Source organism: Olea europaea, chromosome 13 (genome assembly GCF_002742605.1).
Source record: "Olea europaea var. sylvestris chromosome 13, O_europaea_v1, whole genome shotgun sequence".
Lineage (NCBI taxonomy): Eukaryota > Viridiplantae > Streptophyta > Magnoliopsida > Lamiales > Oleaceae > Olea > Olea europaea.
The window spans coordinates 13,308,020-13,329,442 of NC_036249.1; the positions used below are offsets into that span (position 1 = coordinate 13,308,020).

General features: G+C 34.5%; 4 protein-coding genes across 6 annotated transcripts in view; 1 reads left to right on the forward strand and 3 right to left on the reverse strand.

The window, feature by feature from the left end:
- Window positions 1–10,648, forward strand: part of LOC111407667 (chromatin assembly factor 1 subunit FAS1-like) — a 20,153-nt gene extending 9,505 nt beyond the window's left edge. The window contains exons 4-13 of one of the 2 annotated variants that reach the window (XM_023037291.1): window positions 5,583–5,730; window positions 5,803–5,926; window positions 6,267–6,634; window positions 6,729–7,046; window positions 7,765–7,846; window positions 8,441–8,575; window positions 8,862–9,269; window positions 9,551–9,688; window positions 10,137–10,182; window positions 10,275–10,648. In XM_023037291.1, coding sequence (XP_022893059.1) covers window positions 5,583–5,730; window positions 5,803–5,926; window positions 6,267–6,634; window positions 6,729–7,046; window positions 7,765–7,846; window positions 8,441–8,575; window positions 8,862–9,269; window positions 9,551–9,688; window positions 10,137–10,182; window positions 10,275–10,429 — 1,922 coding nt within the window. In that variant the 3' untranslated portion in view covers window positions 10,430–10,648. Of the gene's footprint in view, window positions 1–5,582; window positions 5,731–5,802; window positions 5,927–6,266; window positions 6,635–6,728; window positions 7,047–7,764; window positions 7,847–8,440; window positions 8,576–8,861; window positions 9,270–9,550; window positions 9,689–10,075; window positions 10,183–10,274 lie in introns of those variants that run through there. The other variant, XM_023037292.1, reaches the window with a different exon arrangement.
- LOC111407669 (sister chromatid cohesion 1 protein 4-like) lies at window positions 3,185–5,283 on the reverse strand. Its single transcript, XM_023037294.1, has 4 exons — window positions 4,772–5,283; window positions 4,303–4,402; window positions 3,728–3,857; window positions 3,185–3,531 (listed from the first exon to the last, which is right to left on the reverse strand). Exons 1-4 carry the CDS (start codon window positions 4,809–4,811, stop codon window positions 3,433–3,435), a joined length of 369 nt encoding a protein of 122 aa, XP_022893062.1. The 5' UTR covers window positions 4,812–5,283; the 3' UTR covers window positions 3,185–3,432.
- A 132-nt stretch (window positions 10,649–10,780) lies between the features above and the next one.
- Window positions 10,781–11,628, reverse strand: LOC111407668. The gene has a single exon (XM_023037293.1). It carries the CDS (start codon window positions 11,501–11,503, stop codon window positions 10,952–10,954), a length of 552 nt encoding a protein of 183 aa, XP_022893061.1. The 5' UTR covers window positions 11,504–11,628; the 3' UTR covers window positions 10,781–10,951.
- Window positions 11,629–15,368: 3,740 nt separating this feature from the next.
- Window positions 15,369–21,423, reverse strand: part of LOC111407670 (sister chromatid cohesion 1 protein 4-like) — an 18,268-nt gene continuing 12,213 nt past the window's right edge. For both annotated transcript variants that reach the window (XM_023037296.1, XM_023037295.1), the window contains exons 5-11: window positions 20,923–21,064; window positions 20,453–20,589; window positions 18,563–19,623; window positions 16,956–16,989; window positions 16,487–16,586; window positions 15,912–16,041; window positions 15,369–15,715 (exon numbers count right to left, since the gene is read on the reverse strand). In XM_023037296.1, the coding sequence (XP_022893064.1) occupies window positions 15,617–15,715; window positions 15,912–16,041; window positions 16,487–16,586; window positions 16,956–16,989; window positions 18,563–19,623; window positions 20,453–20,589; window positions 20,923–21,064 (1,703 nt within the window). In that variant the 3' untranslated portion in view covers window positions 15,369–15,616. The remainder of the gene's footprint in view (window positions 15,716–15,911; window positions 16,042–16,486; window positions 16,587–16,955; window positions 16,990–18,562; window positions 19,624–20,452; window positions 20,590–20,922; window positions 21,065–21,423) is intronic.

The following is a 21,423-nucleotide window of genomic DNA, read 5'->3' on the forward strand; positions in this document are numbered from 1 at the left end:
ATTGTGTTATTGAAAATAGGAGAAAGAAAATGAAATTTAATTTAATTGGGGCCAAACGGGTTCCTGATTAAAATTTAAATCAAAATCAACAATTTATTTTAATTTTACATTTTATAGGATCCACAATTTTTCAACCACACAGTCCATCAGATTTTATCAAATCTATGAAATATTTTATTTTTATCTAAGCCCCTATTTGTCATCCTTTAAAAATTTAAATTATTTGCTACAGGATCAGTATCCACACGTATTCACAAAACAAAATATTATACACATAAACCAATAAAGTTATCTTACTTTTTAATTATACATTCTCCAAAAAATACTATTCAATAACTCATTATTCTCAAATAAATTCTATTTCTGGAATTCAGATATTTTGGTTATTAATTTGTTTCATGGAACTTAATTGTCTAATGGGACTGCCAAACGGCTAAAAATTACAGAACATAATTCCAGATTTCATTGTTGCTGGATGAGTGAACTTAGAGTTTTAGCTATACTATGCTGCATTGCCTGACTGATTATCTTGTATCTATTTGCTTCAATTTCTTGTAATTAATGAGTGGATTTTCATCATCACTTGAGTTGTTATTATGTTGTAATCTAAAATTTTTACTATTTCAATTTTTGCTAACCTAATCCTGCCTATCTTGGCACACCACTTTTAAGCCCCGTTTGGTACCCATTTTTGTAAGAATGAAAATGAAAAATATAATCGTTATGAGACCTACTCAAAAGATAGAAAATCAAATATTGTGATTTTATTTGATAAATAACGATTATATTTTTCATTTTTGTGGCCCAAGAATGGGAATCAAACGAGGGAATGTCAAATTTAATTGTAAATCTCGATAGTTGTGTATCATTCTTGTGTCAAAAATGATTTATGGATGCCATTGGTATTGTCATTAATTTTTGGCATAATCTAAGCCTTCTTGTCTTCAAACACAAATTTTCATGTGAAATGTAAATGCCAGTCTCTATAGTTGTGGATCAAACTATCAAGAATAACTGTCCTTCTTGATAGTTAATCGCTGGAATTCTCTACAGTTCGATAACCACTTTCAAAATTTTGTCATATGCGAAATCTGGTTCAGCTTATCCTGTAAGTGTGTTATGAATTTAAATGTGCGACACATCAGCTGATATATGCTATATTCTTCAAGTTAGAGTGCCAATTTGTTGTTTTGGTGCAAGATACAATCTTGTGTTTGATTAAACTTTCATGTTATGCATTTAGTACACTATTTTACTTTCTTTCTTTACTTTATACTTGGTTGAATATGATAAGCGGGTTCTATTCTTTCTGTATTCTAATGTTCCTTATTTTGAAAATAATTTGACACCACCATTCATAAGCAATGACACTATATATGCATGGGTGTTGTCACTCCTTTTGCTAGAGCATGTTCTTTATTAGTGCATTTGTTTGATCATGCATTACACTTTTCACTACTTCCAAATAATTGGAATGTTCTTTAGGTAACATGAACTATATCATATTTGCATAGAGCCATGCAGTTTCATATCGTCGGGGATTCTCCGAAGGTCACAAGTGAGCCTTCGGCCACAAGAAGGGCCGACATGGATGTTCCATTAGTGGTTTTAGTACCATGTGTTGATGATCAACAAAGATGTGGCGCTCGACATGCATTCCAGTGCCTGCAATAGGGATGAGGAAACCGTTCGCTAAGAGTGGGAAGAGAATCAAGAAACAATGCATTCTTTTGGGAGATAAAATCTTGTTTTCACACTCAAACCAAAATAATGAATGATTTCTTTTTTTCTTTTGGCTAACAATTCTATTACTGATTATATAATACATAAAGTCACAGGTTTATATTATGAGTTTTGTTACTTGTACATCAATATTGTATATAACAGTTTCATAATATGACGTCGAAGAAAATGATTGGATTAAAAAATTGACTGTTTTAAACCGATAAATGTTAGAATGTTATGTGTTATTATACAACCTATTATGTAACCACTAATGTATATGTATCAAAATCCATTATACTACACTAGTCAAGTGATCACATCATTTTTATTAAATGGCATTAAATGCATGAATTATTGAACATTAAATGCTCCAAAAAGGTATATTCAAGGATGATTTGAACTTTTCACAACAAAAAAAGTGACTTTTTTAGCAACATTTATAAAAGTGACAATTTTTTGTGCATATTAAAATTGTGACATCTATGAAAAAAAATATATATATAAGGGAACGTTCCTCCTACACATGAATTTGACAAGTATTTTTAACAAATAATCGTAACCTTTAACTTAAGCAAATCCAACGACCAGCATGTATTTCACTAGGATCATGGGAGAGAGAGTTATAACCACATGAGATCCATGAAATACTAACCATTGGATTTGTTTAAATTAAAGGTCACGATTATTTGTCAAATCCATGTGTAGGAGGAACGCTTCCCATATATATATATATATTCAGTCCAGCATTTTCTCAAACCCCTTTCAAAACATGCTGCGATTGAACTTGTGTTAAGGAGAAGATGCACGCTACAGTTGCATCCAGATATTGAATAGGATGCACGTTGCCCAGCGAGAAATGCCATGATCCTGCAAATCAAGTCAAAATAAAAAGGAAAGGAGAGAACGAAAAAGGGGTTATTTTGCATCGTCCTTGGACAACTTTCATTGGCATTTAGGATATACCAAGTGCTTTGAATGGCCAACACCCAATCTAAAATCCTCTAATCATTTCTCCTGTTCTTGAAAGCTGGAGAAGATTACGAAAATAGCAAAAATGATTTTAGCCGTTGGGTACATTGTCTCTCTGCACTTTTCTATGGAGCCCTTCAATGACTCAAGCAATTCTCTGATATTTATACAACCGTACACCTGCAAGCATGGCATCCGCCTAGACTTCATGCCTATTATGGAATTCTGTACGGAAATTTTCCTAAATAGGTGGTTGGCCGTACTACAATTTAACATCATTGTCATGATGCTGTACCATATCGTACCATAATTAAGGAACTACTGCAAAGAAAGGCTTCCCAAAAACTGAAATTCTTAAATCATTCCTTGCTGCTGTATTATTCTCAGTATTCTTAATACGCATGAAAGATGGGATACAGAATAAAAACACCAGGTCTACTTAATATTCCAAATTCGAAAAGTAGTTTTGACCTTCAAACAAGAGCAATCATGTAACAAGCATATATCCATCTTAATTGCATAACCAACCATCTCCATTGGCAAGATAGAAAGTATTTCCATGCTATACAAGTATGGTTACTGAGCAAGTTATACAACATATTTGTACATTAACAAGAAACAATCTACAGGTTTAACAGTTACAACTACAACTACCTGGTTTCTCTAGTACGAACCCCAAAAAATTTACTTAGAAGTAAGAAATCTAATCTCCACAAGAAAAAAGCCAAGTTCAGTATTCTAAAAGTTCGATTTCATCAGCTTCATTCGAGGTTTAATGGTAATGTCACCAACAGGATTCCTCTGCTCTACATGTATATAGTCTCTTGTCTTAAGAACCTGCAAGGTTTTCATTTGTAAAATGAAACTGACAAAACATTTTATTTCAAACTACTCTAATAACTAGACATGACATGGATCACATTAGTCCATTTCTCATTTATTTATCCAAGTACATCAATTATGGCTGCAATCTTTCTTTAAATACTTGATTGTGAATGAAACAGTACGAATAAGTAAGAGAGTTTAGACATACTAATGCTTCGAAAAACATCCTTGATGCTTCCTTGCGCGTTTTACCAGTTAACATGTTGTCCATGGAAAGTGACTTCCTTCCATAATCTGCCTCCTCCTCAAACAAGACTTGAAGATACTTGGAAACAGCCCTATAAGATATAAGTTATCAAACATTTATAAAAATGAAGATCTTGGTCATAAATACTGATATCTTGAAAGGTGCAGACCCCATTACGGATATGTACTTATTGATGAACAATTGTCATGATGATTACACAATTCAAACAATTGTAACATTTCTGTTCCAATTTTCAGAACTCAACATGAACCAAAATCATCAAACTCAAACAACAGGCAGTTAATAAAAACAATCTTGGACTAACAGAGTAATGGAGCAGGAGGTGGAGATCTCTTTATAAAAATAAACTGAATGAATTGCCATTTGGCTACATTATCCATTCATTTCTTGTTATGCAGCAGAAAGCTGCAAATTTGGCACTAATTCATGGAGACAATAGCCCATAAACTGATTTCTTCAAAGTCAGGAGGACATGTATTTAACATTCATAAAAAGCTCAGCAGCAGAATTCAAACCTTGTACGTGAAGACCACCCAGTGTTCTCAGTTAAGCGAGTCTCTTCAGCATCAGGCATATAATCATCAGCTACTTCCTCATCATCAAAATTTAGAAACTCTGAAAGCCCAAAGATTATGCATGATAAAACTTATGCAATCCACATAAACATATCATGAACAACATAAACAATTAATGATATGGGCAAACTCTACACAAAATCTAAACTAAGAACACAAAAAGGATTCAACAGATAAGAGTATCTATAATACCCATAGAGCATTATGGGGGCCGAATGAAAAAGAGAAGCCTCAGGGACCTTCCAAAATGATTCAGCTTATAAAAATCCTTCCTAATATTACATGTACAGCTCCTTATCCACATCAAGGACTTGCAAAACAATTACCAAGAAGTTTTGTTCTTTTCATTTTTCCCCTTGAATGAAAGCATGGAAAGTGGGCGAATATAATTAGAAGGATAGGAGCAAACCTGTGTCATTAACCGGGGCAGAATAATCCAAGTCCTGCATCAAGAAGCCAAAAATTATTAACAGAACTCACCACAATCAAATGCAGGAGAAGGGGGGGTCACTTCCCTATAACATGAAGAAGATCTCTTAGATGTTTTACTACCTAAAAAGGCCACAAGAATAGGTTCTCAAGGCAATGAAAAAGAATTATTTGAAAACAGCACAACAAACATATGCATTTCTTGCAAGACCAATAAGCTTCCTTCTCCATCAGCTATGTTTGGATCTGGCACTAGATAAGAATAATGGCCAATTTTCTATTGCAATAATTCTTCTTTGGTTGCATTTATTACTCTAGATTAGAAATACCAGGATAAAATTTTAAGAAAAGTCAATAAACATTCAAGTAACAAGAAGTCTCACGTAATTTCCTTTATTGGTCAGTCCTTATCCTAGTTATAATAATTCAGTCATGATAATATCGATTCATGTCAAGTAAGGAACGTTAAAAAACATATAGATGTGAAAATACTATAATTCTCTCCTGTTTGTATGAGCACAAGGTCCACAATCTAATATTGATTTTATTCTAGTGATCCCTAGTACGTAGTGCCTTATACATAATTTATTCGAGCATTTAATCTTCAAACAATGGCCAAAGGATGTAAAGCTAGAATCTGTCTCCTTTGATGATTGTCATTTATGTGATAAGTTTTATGCAAATAATTTGCTTGGGAATTTTCAGATTCTTTCTTTAGAGTAAATTGTGCAATTATTCAAGTTGGTCCACTTCTGAAACTTGGTTTACTCGACAATTTGAGTCCGTTTCAGCAATGATAACTGCACTGGAAAAATCAGAGGTCCATCAGAGCTACAGGGAAGATTTGATAAGAGCTTCAGACAAGCTTAGCAAAGTTTTAACTGAGGCAGATGTCCGTTTGTTGATGGAGACCATGTCTCAGAAAAATGCTGCTGAAGTGTATGTATCCCAGGTATTTTTTTTCCAGTTGGTTATTGGTCATGGACTCAATCAGTATTTATAATGGTGAAGGTCTGAGAAAGAAGCCAAACGAGAAGAAAAGCTTTTGATCAAGCAAATGGAGAAAAGCAAAAGGCAGATGGAGAAAGAGAGGAAACGAATGGATCGGGAGCTTAATAAGGAAAAGTTGCAAACTGTAAGTCCTTTCTCTAATCTTGTACATTTTATTTGGCTACTGTACAATTATAAATATTTAATTCTTACACAAATGTTCTAAGCATTGTTCGTATAGAATAACGTTTTGACTTTCTTATGATTAAATTACCTTTTTGATTTTATTGAATGGAAAATCATAGTTTTGTTATCTTAATGGAGACTGAATCTGAATTATCTAGACACTTGACATTCTGAGCTGGCTTTCATGTCTTGCTATGTTTAAGATAAATTTGTTTACAAATAATGTAGATTTTTACAGGTCTTAGCTAGTGAATATCTTTTTTCTTGGTTCATTTATTTGAAGATCCACAACCTTTCAGGAAAAAGAACTAAAGCGGTTAAAAGATGAGGCTGAGAAGGAGGAGTTGCGCCTTGAGAAGGAAGAATCTGAAATGCGGAAACAGCTGAAAAGGCAGCAAGAGGAAGCAGAGAAAGAACGGCGGCGCAAGGAGAAGGAAGAATCTGAGTTAAAAAAACAACTTTCTCTGCGAAAACAAGCATCACTCATGGAGCGTTTTCTCAAAAAAAATAGAACTAATTCAACTTCTCAGAATGGCAGCACTGCAATCAAACAGGTAATATCTGAACAATCCCCTAACAGTGTTGAAAGGATGTCAGGACCAATTACAGTGGCTATGGACTCTGTTCTAACCCTTGGTGAAGGATTTGATGAAGAAGATATATGGAAGTGGGTTCCTTATGTTTCCCTTTTTTTTTGTGAATATCTTGTAAAATACTGATAGTTTATATAGTATAAGACTAGTCTTGGTTTCTTTTTGCAGATCACACTTGAGATCTTGGCGCTGTTTGGGATGCACAGTTCGTTCTAACAGGAAAATGCATTGGGGAGTTCGTCAGAAGCCTAAGACAGAACTGGTCAAGGAACTTAAGCTTAGTACCAACAGAGAATTGACCTGTGATGAAGACTTGAGCCTAGAGAAGCTTGTGGATGGATGGGATGACTCTAATATTGATGGACGATCAACTTGTACTAATGCTAATATTCTTCCCAAATGCCAGAAGCGCAGCAGGAATTGGCAGCTTTTGCAGTTTGACAAGAGTCATAGGCCTGCCTTTTATGGTGTTTGGTCCAAGAAAAGGTGGGCGCAATTTTCATGTTACATTGTTTTACTCTTATGCATATAGTTTTGCAAGTGCATTGTGGTATCTTTTGGTATATCATTTTGTAATATCTTTTTTGTGCACATGGAAGGCATCCACAGATTGAATTTTAATTGGAAATTTGGAGGTTATGAATGCTATTATTGGTGAGTGTAGGACATTGTTGGTTTTAATTTGTGAAGTTGAAGGATGAATGATGAGTCCTGCCAATATATACTGTGTTCTAGCACAATTAAGCACGTGGTGTTTTACTGGTAATTTGGTACAAGAGAGGATTGCCACATTGAATAGCCTAGCTTTAAGGCATGGCATTGAAAATTGTCTTGGAGCTGTACCACTTACTATGTATTCACTTAGAATGCTGTACTTCTGTTCTCCTACCAAGCAATTTGATAATGTTATTTTGTTTAAGACACTAGTTGAGTCGCTTAACTTGCTGTCTGTTGACAAGTTTCTTGGTACAATCATTGAAGTGATACTTGTGTACGGACAGCGTCCAAGTTGGTTGTCCTATTTATTCATCCATGCATGTTTTAAACCATTGAAAAAGAATTTGTTCCCTGCATGATATGCTGTTGAATTATACGCGGTGCCTATAAAGGTACAAGGAGATCATCAAGAAGTGATGTTACACTGATTTGAAATAGTATATTATCGTAACTCTGATTGTATGTGTTTCTGTTTCTGTTTCTCCAGTTCAGTTGTTGGAGCGCGTCACCCATTTGCAAAGGATCCAGACTTAGACTATGAAATTGATAGTGATGGGGAGTGGGAAGAGGTATGTCTGCTTTGCTATAAATGTCATTTAATAGTATGAGATATCTGCTATACAAAACTAAAAACTTACCTTAGTTAATGAGGTCCAATTCACGTGGCAAAAGCAGAGATTCTAAAACCAGAAAATCCGAAGCTCAAGATCCATGTTAAAGTTTTAGTAAACGTCTTCGTTGTGAGTTTACTAATGAATCTATACAAGTTTCTTGGTACAATCATTGAAGTGATACTTGTGTACGGACAGCGTCCAAGTTGGTTGTCCTATTTATTCATCCATGCATGTTTTAAACCATTGAAAAAGAATTTGTTCCCTGCATGATATGCTGTTGAATTATACGCGGTGCCTATAAAGGTACAAGGAGATCATCAAGAAGTGATGTTACACTGATTTGAAATAGTATATTATCGTAACTCTGATTGTATGTGTTTCTGTTTCTGTTTCTCCAGTTCAGTTGTTGGAGCGCGTCACCCATTTGCAAAGGATCCAGACTTAGACTATGAAATTGATAGTGATGGGGAGTGGGAAGAGGTATGTCTGCTTTGCTATAAATGTCATTTAATAGTATGAGATATTGGCGATTAATATTTGATTGCATAGGAGGAACCCGGTGAAAGCCTATCAGATTGCGACAAGGATGATGAAGATGAAATGGCAGGACATTCAAGAGGCGATGATGGGGATGAAAGTGAAGATGGCTTTTTTGTACCTGATGGATATCTCTCGGAGAATGAGGTACTATATTTTTATTGCTATAGAAATTGATTTTCAGTTTATATTGAGGACAAAATATATTTATCTTTGTGTTTCTTCTGGAATGTGCATGTTTACAAGTTATTTCTTTTTCATCTTTCTTTATTTCGTCATTGGGTTTTTTTTTTATTGAAAATGAATTTCTGCTAAGGGTGGGAGTTGGTGGCAAAGGGAGGATAGCTGAAAATGCTAATTTGTTTTATTTTCAATTTTTTGGATATACTGATTTGTGGTCAGCAAGTTCATTGGTTTTCATTGTGCCATGTAGGGCGTACATGATGACGAAATTGAATCTGATAAATTGATTGAGGAGACGAGGAACTTGCTTGATTCTGGGCAGAATGAAGAATTTTGTACCTTGCTCCGACAACAGAAGTATCTGAATAATTTGACAGAGCATGCACTGCGGAAAAACCATCCCTTGATCATATGGAATCTTATGCATGAAAAAGCTATTCTAGTACTGGCTGAAGGGCTCACTGATGCACAGAAATTTGAACAAAAGTGCTTGCAATCACTGAGTATTCTGCCGTACCCAGGTTGCCCCCCAGTAGAGATATCAATTTGTAATGACACAGTACATGAGGATGAAGAAGCTTCCCCTTCAAGTAGTAAGTCAAGCATGACTCCAGCGGCAAGTGCTGTAGCTATATTGAACTCGGACTTGCCTCAAATTGTAAGTTCATTTTATTGTGGAGTAGACACAACAAAACTCTTGCAGTTTGTTTTTGATCCTTGTGGCTAACCTATTTTTATATGAATTAAGCTATTTGTACATCCAAAATGTAAACCTTTTTTGACATTCAACGAGGTATAAAAATTTGTATCATTGACACCTTAGACACTGTCAACAAAGCTGTACCTGTAGAAGAAACTGTTTTTATATTCATGATGTAATAAACCACCATTTGGTGTTCTAGCTTAATTCACACACTTGAAATTATTTAAATTTTACAGGTATCTGTAATCCAATCATGCTCACAGAGTATAGGCAAGGTATTGGAGTCCTTGCAAAATAAGTTCCCGACTATCCCAAAATCCCAATTAAGGAACAGAGTGCGTGAAATATCAGAGTTCTCTGACAATCGTTGGCAGGTACCTTAAAGTTCATTTTCTGTACTGCTTTCATCATCTAGTGGGTAAAATGTAGTCCTGTTCAATATATTTGAGATCTCTTGTTCATGAATTGAATCTTCATATTTAAAAAGATAACTTTTCATTCATTTTCTGTATTATTTACATCATCTAGCTGGTAAAATGTAGTCCTTGCTGATGTGGGAAATCTCCTGGTTGTGAATAATCTTCATATTTGAAAAGAAAACCTTCTCATATTGTCGTGGGAGGTATTTAAGAAATAAGTTCTGTTATTGCTCACATCTCAATCACTGGATCTACACCCGGGTTAACTTTATGAACCAGGCTGAATGTTGCTGTGTTTGGTTCTAGCTTTATTAATTGCTCACAATTGCCTGACAAAAGCAGAAACTCGTTGCCAAGACAAAAGCAGAAACTTGCTGATTTTAATTCTTTCTTTACGAGGCAGGTTAAGAAAGAAATTTTGGCCGAGCTTGGTCTGTCTGTATCACCAGGTTATTCCATTGTAACTTTACATATGTAACTCATTATTTCTGCAATCAGCGAGAACTGATGAGAGAATGATATCCCATGTGCATTTTTACAGAAAAGAGTTGTGGGAAAAACAAGAGCATTGCAAAATTCTTCTCGAAAAGATGTCTGCCTCCATCTGGAAAGACTAGTAACCTGATTGAAACTTCATCCTACAAAGCTGCAGCTGCCAAACCACAGCAGGATAGCAGCATTATTGAGAATCAATAATCCTATGGGGTTTCTATCTCTTTTTTTGCCTATGTGATGTGACATAACAAAAATGTCAGATCAAAAGTTAGCAAAGTCTGTATAAAATGTTGCAAGTTTGATGGCTGATGGCAGTTTGATTTTGGAAGCATTGTAGTGCTGAATTTTTGTTGGCCATAAACGTTTTCTGTTTCAGTATTGAAAGATCAATGATACTTATTAGTCTAGCAGTTTTGCATATTTGCAAGTATTGCGGGTATCTATTTAGCTGTCCTTTACAATCAAGACCTTATGATACCAAATATTACATTTCCCATGAATCTCTCTTTGGTTCCCCCATTTACATCTTGCATTTTTGAATAATCAGCGAAGTAAAATGCCAAAACAAGAAATCAATTGAATAGTTCATTTGAACAGTGCAGTAGTACACAACAAATCCCATCAAAATAAAGAACAAAGTAACAAATCAAGAGAATATGGCTATTAAACCGATAATTAATCATCGCCCAAAATCAAACAAATTTCGGTGAACCTTGATTAAAATCAGACTTGATAAGGATATGGCAAATATTTTAAATCCTCCTCATTTTGAACCTTTGCACTCCTCATAGCCTGAGGATTCTCTCTCTCAACGTAAGCATAGTATTTCAAGAAGAATGCAAGAGTCAAAACCACCCATTCTAGGAAGAAAATCAGAATGCACAATCCACCTGCCAATTTTAAGATCACCACACCATCCTCTTCCCTCACATAGGACTTAAGATTTCCAAGAAAATCCGAGGGCCTCGTGAAGATCAGCACCGACACAGACCCCTGAAATATCGCAGTAAGGACGGTGGCCACCATGTGAGCTCCATACCACTTGGTGGCACCCCTGGCAGCATTGGCTGCAGCGCAGCCGGAAATGGCGCCACCAATGGTGATAATGTGGAGGAGGATCAAGAAAAACCCACAAAGCGATGGGATGAGGCGGAGAGAGAGGGTCAAGAAAATGCAACTGGAAGCTGCACCTAGGAGAAGATAGTTGGTTAATATGAACACCTTGTGAGTGCGAGGATGCGATTCATTGGAGGAGGTGTCAATGGACAAACCCATTTTTTTATTTTTTTTCTGAACAAAGTTTGAGCAAGATTTTTGAAGTTTTTGAGGGTTTTTCGCAACTGGGATTTGATTTGGTTTTCTTGGAGAAGAAATTGAAAGAAATGAGTAGATTTTATGCTGTTCAGAGAGGAGGAGAAGCTATATATATATTGTGAAAGAAGCTGAAACGGTCATATTTTAGGTCTGGTTTTGCGAAGAAATATGACCGTTGTGAAAAGTTTGGAGTGCGTAACGGCTACCTGGTACCCATTACCCGGTTGCTTTTTTCCTTTTACTTTTACAGTGAAAAATGAAACCAGCTAATTAAAATCATTTTCTTGTATTTGGTTTCTATTTGAATTTTATATTTTTCATTCTTTTCGTACATTTTGTTATTATCTTTTAAATTTCCTCAAAAAGAGGAAAAAGAAAAGGTAAAATCTTATTTATAATACGTTAGCAGCGTACTAAAAAAATTAATGTGTCATTATTTGATACAACATTATAGCTCCATATTTGATTCAACTAAAAAATCTGGCACCCGTTTGGCCCCCATTTTTCCAAATTAAAATGGGTGGCATAGAATTTTTTTTTTTTTTAAAAATGAGTGGTTGAAAAAGAAGGGAAAATTTTCGATTTATTTGTAATATTTTTCGATAGGTAGTTTATTTGTAATATTATTTTTGTGGAAAATTGTGTTATTGAAAATAGGAGAAAGAAAATGAAATTTAATTTAATTGGGGCCAAACGGGTTCCTGATTAAAATTTAAATCAAAATCAACAATTTATTTTAATTTTACATTTTATAGGATCCACAATTTTTCAACCACACAGTCCATCAGATTTTATCAAATCTATGAAATATTTTATTTTTATCTAAGCCCCTATTTGTCATCCTTTAAAAATTTAAATTATTTGCTACAGGATCAGTATCCACACGTATTCACAAAACAAAATATTATACACATAAACCAATAAAGTTATCTTACTTTTTAATTATACATTCTCCAAAAAATACTATTCAATAACTCATTATTCTCAAATAAATTCTATTTCTGGAATTCAGATATTTTGGTTATTAATTTGTTTCATGGAACTTAATTGTCTAATGGGACTGCCAAACGGCTAAAAATTACAGAACATAATTCCAGATTTCATTGTTGCTGGATGAGTGAACTTAGAGTTTTAGCTATACTATGCTGCATTGCCTGACTGATTATCTTGTATCTATTTGCTTCAATTTCTTGTAATTAATGAGTGGATTTTCATCATCACTTGAGTTGTTATTATGTTGTAATCTAAAATTTTTACTATTTCAATTTTTGCTAACCTAATCCTGCCTATCTTGGCACACCACTTTTAAGCCCCGTTTGGTACCCATTTTTGTAAGAATGAAAATGAAAAATATAATCGTTATGAGACCTACTCAAAAGATAGAAAATCAAATATTGTGATTTTATTTGATAAATAACGATTATATTTTTCATTTTTGTGGCCCAAGAATGGGAATCAAACGAGGGAATGTCAAATTTAATTGTAAATCTCGATAGTTGTGTATCATTCTTGTGTCAAAAATGATTTATGGATGCCATTGGTATTGTCATTAATTTTTGGCATAATCTAAGCCTTCTTGTCTTCAAACACAAATTTTCATGTGAAATGTAAATGCCAGTCTCTATAGTTGTGGATCAAACTATCAAGAATAACTGTCCTTCTTGATAGTTAATCGCTGGAATTCTCTACAGTTCGATAACCACTTTCAAAATTTTGTCATATGCGAAATCTGGTTCAGCTTATCCTGTAAGTGTGTTATGAATTTAAATGTGCGACACATCAGCTGATATATGCTATATTCTTCAAGTTAGAGTGCCAATTTGTTGTTTTGGTGCAAGATACAATCTTGTGTTTGATTAAACTTTCATGTTATGCATTTAGTACACTATTTTACTTTCTTTCTTTACTTTATACTTGGTTGAATATGATAAGCGGGTTCTATTCTTTCTGTATTCTAATGTTCCTTATTTTGAAAATAATTTGACACCACCATTCATAAGCAATGACACTATATATGCATGGGTGTTGTCACTCCTTTTGCTAGAGCATGTTCTTTATTAGTGCATTTGTTTGATCATGCATTACACTTTTCACTACTTCCAAATAATTGGAATGTTCTTTAGGTAACATGAACTATATCATATTTGCATAGAGCCATGCAGTTTCATATCGTCGGGGATTCTCCGAAGGTCACAAGTGAGCCTTCGGCCACAAGAAGGGCCGACATGGATGTTCCATTAGTGGTTTTAGTACCATGTGTTGATGATCAACAAAGATGTGGCGCTCGACATGCATTCCAGTGCCTGCAATAGGGATGAGGAAACCGTTCGCTAAGAGTGGGAAGAGAATCAAGAAACAATGCATTCTTTTGGGAGATAAAATCTTGTTTTCACACTCAAACCAAAATAATGAATGATTTCTTTTTTTCTTTTGGCTAACAATTCTATTACTGATTATATAATACATAAAGTCACAGGTTTATATTATGAGTTTTGTTACTTGTACATCAATATTGTATATAACAGTTTCATAATATGACGTCGAAGAAAATGATTGGATTAAAAAATTGACTGTTTTAAACCGATAAATGTTAGAATGTTATGTGTTATTATACAACCTATTATGTAACCACTAATGTATATGTATCAAAATCCATTATACTACACTAGTCAAGTGATCACATCATTTTTATTAAATGGCATTAAATGCATGAATTATTGAACATTAAATGCTCCAAAAAGGTATATTCAAGGATGATTTGAACTTTTCACAACAAAAAAAGTGACTTTTTTAGCAACATTTATAAAAGTGACAATTTTTTGTGCATATTAAAATTGTGACATCTATGAAAAAAAATATATATATAAGGGAACGTTCCTCCTACACATGAATTTGACAAGTATTTTTAACAAATAATCGTAACCTTTAACTTAAGCAAATCCAACGACCAGCATGTATTTCACTAGGATCATGGGAGAGAGAGTTATAACCACATGAGATCCATGAAATACTAACCATTGGATTTGTTTAAATTAAAGGTCACGATTATTTGTCAAATCCATGCGTAGGAGGAACGCTTCCCATATATATATATATTCAGTCCAGCATTTTCTCAAACCCCTTTCAAAACATGCTGCGATTGAACTTGTGTTAAGGAGAAGATGCACGCTACAGTTGCATCCAGATATTGAATAGGATGCACGTTGCCCAGCGAGAAATGCCATGATCCTGCAAATCAAGTCAAAATAAAAAGGAAAGGAGAGAACGAAAAAGGGGTTATTTTGCATCGTCCTTGGACAACTTTCATTGGCATTTAGGATATACCAAGTGCTTTGAATGGCCAACACCCAATCTAAAATCCTCTAATCATTTCTCCTGTTCTTGAAAGCTGGAGAAGATTACGAAAATAGCAAAAATGATTTTAGCAAAAATGATTTCTCCTGTTCCTGTTCTGCACTTTTCTATGGAGCCCTTCAATGACTCAAGCAATTCTCTGATATTTATACAACCGTACACCTGCAAGCATGGCATCCGCCTAGACTTCATGCCTATTATGGAATTCTGTACGGAAATTTTCCTAAATAGGTGGTTGGCCGTACTACAATTTAACATCATTGTCATGATGCTGTACCATATTGTACCATAATTAAGGAACTACTGCAAAGAAAGGCTTCCCAAAAACTGAAATTCTTAAATCATTCCTTGCTGCTGTATTATTCTCAGTATTCTTAATACGCATGAAAGATGGGATACAGAATAAAAACACCAGGTCTACTTAATATTCCAAATTCGAAAAGTAGTTTTGACCTTCAAACAAGAGCAATCATGTAACAAGCATTTATCCATCTTAATTGCATAACCAACCATCTCCATTGGCAAGATAGAAAGTATTTCCATGCTATACAAGTATGGTTACTGAGCAAGTTATACAACATATTTGTACATTAACAAGAAACAATCTACAGGTTTAACAGTTACAACTACAACTACCTGGTTTCTCTAGTACGAACCCCAAAAAATTTACTTAGAAGTAAGAAATCTAATCTCCACAAGAAAAAAGCCAAGTTCAGTATTCTAAAAGTTCGATTTCATCAGCTTCATTCGAGGTTTAATGGTAATGTCACCAACAGGATTCCTCTGCTCTACATGTATATAGTCTCTTGTCTTAAGAACCTGCAAGGTTTTCATTTGTAAAATGAAACTGACAAAACATTTTATTTCAAACTACTCTAATAACTAGACATGACATGGATCACATTAGTCCATTTCTCATTTATTTATCCAAGTACATCAATTATGGCTGCAATCTTTCTTTAAATACTTGATTGTGAATGAAACAGTACGAATAAGTAAGAGAGTTTAGACATACTAATGCTTCGAAAAACATCCTTGATGCTTCCTTGCGCGTTTTACCAGTTAACATGTTGTCCATGGAAAGTGACTTCCTTCCATAATCTGCCTCCTCCTCAAACAAGACTTGAAGATACTTGGAAACAGCCCTATAAGATATAAGTTATCAAACATTTATAAAAATGAAGATCTTGGTCATAAATACTGATATCTTGAAAGGTGCAGACCCCATTACGGATATGTACTTATTGATGAACAATTGTCATGATGATTACACAATTCAAACAATTGTAACATTTCTGTTCCAATTTTCAGAACTCAACATGAACCAAAATCATCAAACTCAAACAACAGGCAGTTAATAAAAACAATCTTGGACTAACAGAGTAATGGAGCAGGAGGTGGAGATCTCTTTATAAAAATAAACTGAATGAATTGCCATTTGGCTACATTATCCATTCATTTCTTGTTATGCAGCAGAAAGCTGCAAATTTGGCACTAATTCATGGAGACAATAGCCCATAAACTGATTTCTTCAAAGTCAGGAGGACATGTATTTAACATTCATAAAAAGCTCAGCAGCAGAATTCAAACCTTGTACGTGAAGACCACCCAGTGTTCTCAGTTAAGCGAGTCTCTTCAGCATCAGGCATATAATCATCAGCTACTTCCTCATCATCAAAATTTAGAAACTCTGAAAGCCCAAAGATTATGCATGCTAAAACTTATGCAATCCACATAAACATATCATGAACAACATAAACAATTAATGATATGGGCAAACTCTACACAAAATCTAAACTAAGAACACAAAAAGGATTCAACAGATAAGAGTATCTATAATACCCATAGAGCATTATGGGGGCCGAATGAAAAAGAGAAGCCTCAGGGACCTTCCAAAATGATTCAGCTTATAAAAATCCTTCCTAATATTACATGTACAGCTCCTTATCCACATCAAGGACTTGCAAAACAATTACCAAGAAGTTTTGTTCTTTTCATTTTTCCCCTTGAATGAAAGCATGGAAAGTGGGCGAATATAATTAGAAGGATAGGAGCAAACCTGTGTCATTAACCGGGGCAGAATAATCCAAGTCCTGCATCAAGACGCCAAAAATTATTAACAGAACTCACCACAATCAAATGCAGGAGAAGGGGGGGTCACTTCCCTATAACATGAAGAAGATCTCTTAGATGTTTTACTACCTAAAAAGGCCACAAGAATAGGTTCTCAAGGCAATGAAAAAGAATTATTTGAAAACAGCACAACAAACATATGCATTTCTTGCAAGACCAATAAGCTTCCTTCTCCATCAGCTATGTTTGGATCTGGCACTAGATAAGAATAATGGCCAATTTTCTATTGCAATAATTCTTCTTTGGTTGCATTTATTACTCTAGATTAGAAATACCAGGATAAAATTTTAAGAAAAGTCAATAAACATTCAAGTAACAAGAAGTCTCACGTAATTTCCTTTATTGGTCAGTCCTTATCCTAGTTATAATAATTCAGTCATGATAATATCGATTCATGTCAAGTAAGGAACGTTAAAAAACATATAGATGTGAAAATACTATAATTCTCTCTGCTATACAAAACTAAAAACTTACCTTAGTTAATGAGGTCCAATTCACGTGGCAAAAGCAGAGATTCTAAAACCAGAAAATCCCAAGCTCAAGATCCATGTTAAAGTTTTAGTAAACGTCTTCGTTGTGAGTTTACTAATGAATCTAAGTGTACGTAATTTTGCTGAAAAAATAATGTTGCATAAATGTTTGATTACTCTTCTTTACAAAAAAATAAAAAGAATTAAGATTGAAACCAAGTGGTTCCACTATCTCTATATTACTTGAAATTACTGACGCATGGAATTTCGACTATTTAAAAAAGCATATAATATCAATGAAAATTTTTAATTAAGTTTTCTATAACCCATTTATCAATTTGAAACCCTAGAACCTATCTTCTGAAGATCCAATAAAATATTCAATTTTACGATAAATTATTTAAATTACTGATGTGCGGAATTTCAACTATCTATTAGAGTGCTTAAGGTATGGTTTTAGTTGTCTATTTCTTCATACAAGTCTTTCAACCTATCCTTTGTGGACCCAGTAAAATTCATTTTTATGATGCCTTTTTTACTTTGTTTATCAATTTAAAACTTTGCATGTGTCAAAATTTCATTAGACTGCAAAAGATTAACACTAGTATAAACATTTGCACATCATTATTGGAATGTTCTCCCAGATCAGCAACCAGATAAGGATATACTGAGACTTGCGTTTCCATATCAAAAGGTCAACCTCGTCAAGAGAGATAACCCAAGCCTTTATACTGTAATTAGTGTTTTCTTATCTGACCAATGTGAGATTTACGCTTAACATGCTCCTGCAAGATGGTGACTCATTTGATAACACAAATCTTGGAATCTGATAGCTTGTTTGAGCATCATGGGCTCTCATACCAAATGGAGACTAGGGGATCCATCTCAAAAAGTCTACTTTGTTAAGAGAAGCAGACCAAGTCCCTTATAACCGGGTTACCCTTATAAAAGGAAAAGGGTAGGCACCAGTGAAAAAGCATAATGGAAAATGAAAGAAGCAAAGTCCAATTACATGTTAGACAAGAACCAGAGGAGATCATCAGGAGTAAACAAGAAAACTTACATAACGGTCATGCAAGTCCAAACCAGAGATTTCTGCATGTGTCATATTAGGACGATAACCTTCCTTCGGAATTGAATTTTCATCATCATTCAGGAAACCATCTTCCAAGTGCACACTGCTCTGTGCTGGAAATGAGACGACTATTTGTTGTTCACAAGATGGACCATTATCAGTTCCACTCCGGACGTTGAATTCCAATTCCCCATTATTAGAATCTGGTAGCAGTGCAACTGCTGCACCATGTCCACCAACCTCTGATAGAACGTTTAACAATATGCCAGGTTTAGCTTCATGTTCTACAATAATATCACCATTCTTATCTGTAACTTCATTTGTACCAATTGAGTTTTCATTGCTAGCATCCACTACTGAAATATCCAACTCAACCAAGGGTGCATCTATCTTCTGATCAGGTGAATTGGCTAGTGCGTCCACATTCACGGAAGAGTTTGACTCGCCAGTCTCATTCAAAGCAGCAGTCTGAAGCATACCAGCTGGAACATCATCCATATCAACTGAAGAGCGATCAACGATGGATGAAGACGCAATTCCCTCAACAACAGCATGATTTATTGCATCAGCATATTTTTCATTTTCATTTTTTTCTAGTTGAACTACATCCTGCAAAAGCTCCTGCTGTGAAACATCAGGCTCCTCACCATAATAAGTAGGACATATCTGCTCTTGACAGATATTAACTTCTATACTCGGGGCATGGGATGTCTCCAGCATGCTCTCAGTCACCAGAATCTCACTGTGTCCACCCACTTCATTATTCCCATACACCAAAACTTCAGTGTCTGCTCCCATCCCACTTTGCCCTGTGACATTAGGCCCATGCGACCCTTCGTCCTTTCTTATGTCCCTTTTACCATTTTCATCATTTTGGGAAGCTAACCTTGGTTCAGCTACATCTTCAACAAATGCATTGTTTTCATCATTGTGGACATTGGGTTCAGCCACATTATCAAGAGAAGCACCATTTATCTCGTTTTTGCAGATACGAATTCTACTTAAGTCATATTCTTGACTGTGCAAGGATGCCAGTTCGATTGACAAGCCTAAGAAAAGATATCGAATTTAATAAAGTGATTCATCGAATAAAGCTGGTTCCAATGAAGTTACAAATAAACCTCGGAAGAAATTATATTATCAAGAAAAGAATACAAATTCACCTAAAAACAAACCAGAAATAAATAAATAAACAAAAAAATGAAATAAAAAAAAAAAAAAATCAAGGATCTTTCATGTATTTACTCATAGAATTCGTGAAACTAGTTGCACACCTGTCTAGGAAATCTAAATGCACTGAACTACGTGTACCAACACCATCCACTGGGATATGAGTTAACTCGTGAGATGATGCTTTTTAAGGCCAAAACATAGATGAGCAAACGTCTTAATAATAAATATACAACTAAAGTGATGCCTATTTTTCAAACAAAATCAGCCACTCAAGAAAATAAGGTGCAGCATAGCTGATTAGGGAGTTAAATTCTTGTTCTTTCGAATTGTACCAATTATCAGTTAACATACGTGATTCAATGCCATTTATAAACAGGGGTTACATAAGATGCTATTGAGGGCAAGATGAAATCAATTTGTTTCATATAATCAAGTTGTCTTATTATATTGAATAAGCCCCTCTATTTATAGAGCAAATAATTAAAAGAACTTAAAAACAAAACAAACGTCTAACAAACTATAATTGTATCAAAATATCAAAATTAATCTAATATAATCTGATTAAATATATTGAAATTAAACTCTACTTTAAAATACTAATTAAAATCTATCTCTATCTTTATTCTTATCTTAATCTCCATCAGGGGGTCAATTTCACAAGGAAAATACATTTCAAGAGCACACATATAAGCATTTTACACTCACCAGTAAATATAGGTTCAAGAAAAATTTCATCTTCCAAATATTGTTTCTGGATCATCGAAATTTCAGGCCCAGTACAGGGAGCTTTCTTTCTGACACGACGCACATCCTCAGTGTTCATCAGCTGTTGGCGTATCATACTTTCAAGGAACAAAAGACAGAGTAGGTAAGTTACAAGAACTTCGTGAAAAAACTAGCAAATCAGTTCACCATCCTAAAACACTGGACAAGAAATCTCCAATATAGTTATTATATGGAAAATAAATGAAAAAAGTCAATAAAATCACTAATTCTATGCAATTAGTTATTATACAGGAAAAATGCATGCTGTATGATGCACATCATTAGTTAACCATATTATTGACCTAGTAGAGAGGCAAAAAATCCATGCATCATCGCAGACTTATGAAATTTAAATAAAATAAAACACTTGCAAAGGTTAATGCAATATTTCTAACAAAGGGAAAACATACTCGCCATGCAAGACCATCGTATCATCCATATGCACTTTTCTTTTGGCAGCAACAGTGCGCGGAGCAGAGCGAGCACGTTTCAAAGATGTTGCCTCATAAACAACAGGAGTTGGCTTTACTTTCATAACTGAAGATCTTCCAACTGAGACAATAGAATTCCCACTAATCAGAATGCATTCCATAGAAATGGAAGGTATATTTTTCGCCTCTAAGTCCTCTCAAGGAGTCGTGTTTAAAAAGCAAAGACGCAGCCATCAAAATGGATTCAACATGAACCGACACATACACATTAAATTGTTCAAAAACCTAAACAGTTACAAACTATATCTTTATTGGAACATTTTTCCCATAAAACTGATATTCATTTTTATATTGGTCTTTTGATTTGATGAGTGCCTACTGGTATGAAAACAACTTTATATAGTTCTTCATATTAATAGTGTTAGCAAAATAAATTAGTCATGTAGAACAATGTATATACAGAGGGGAAAAAAAAAAAAA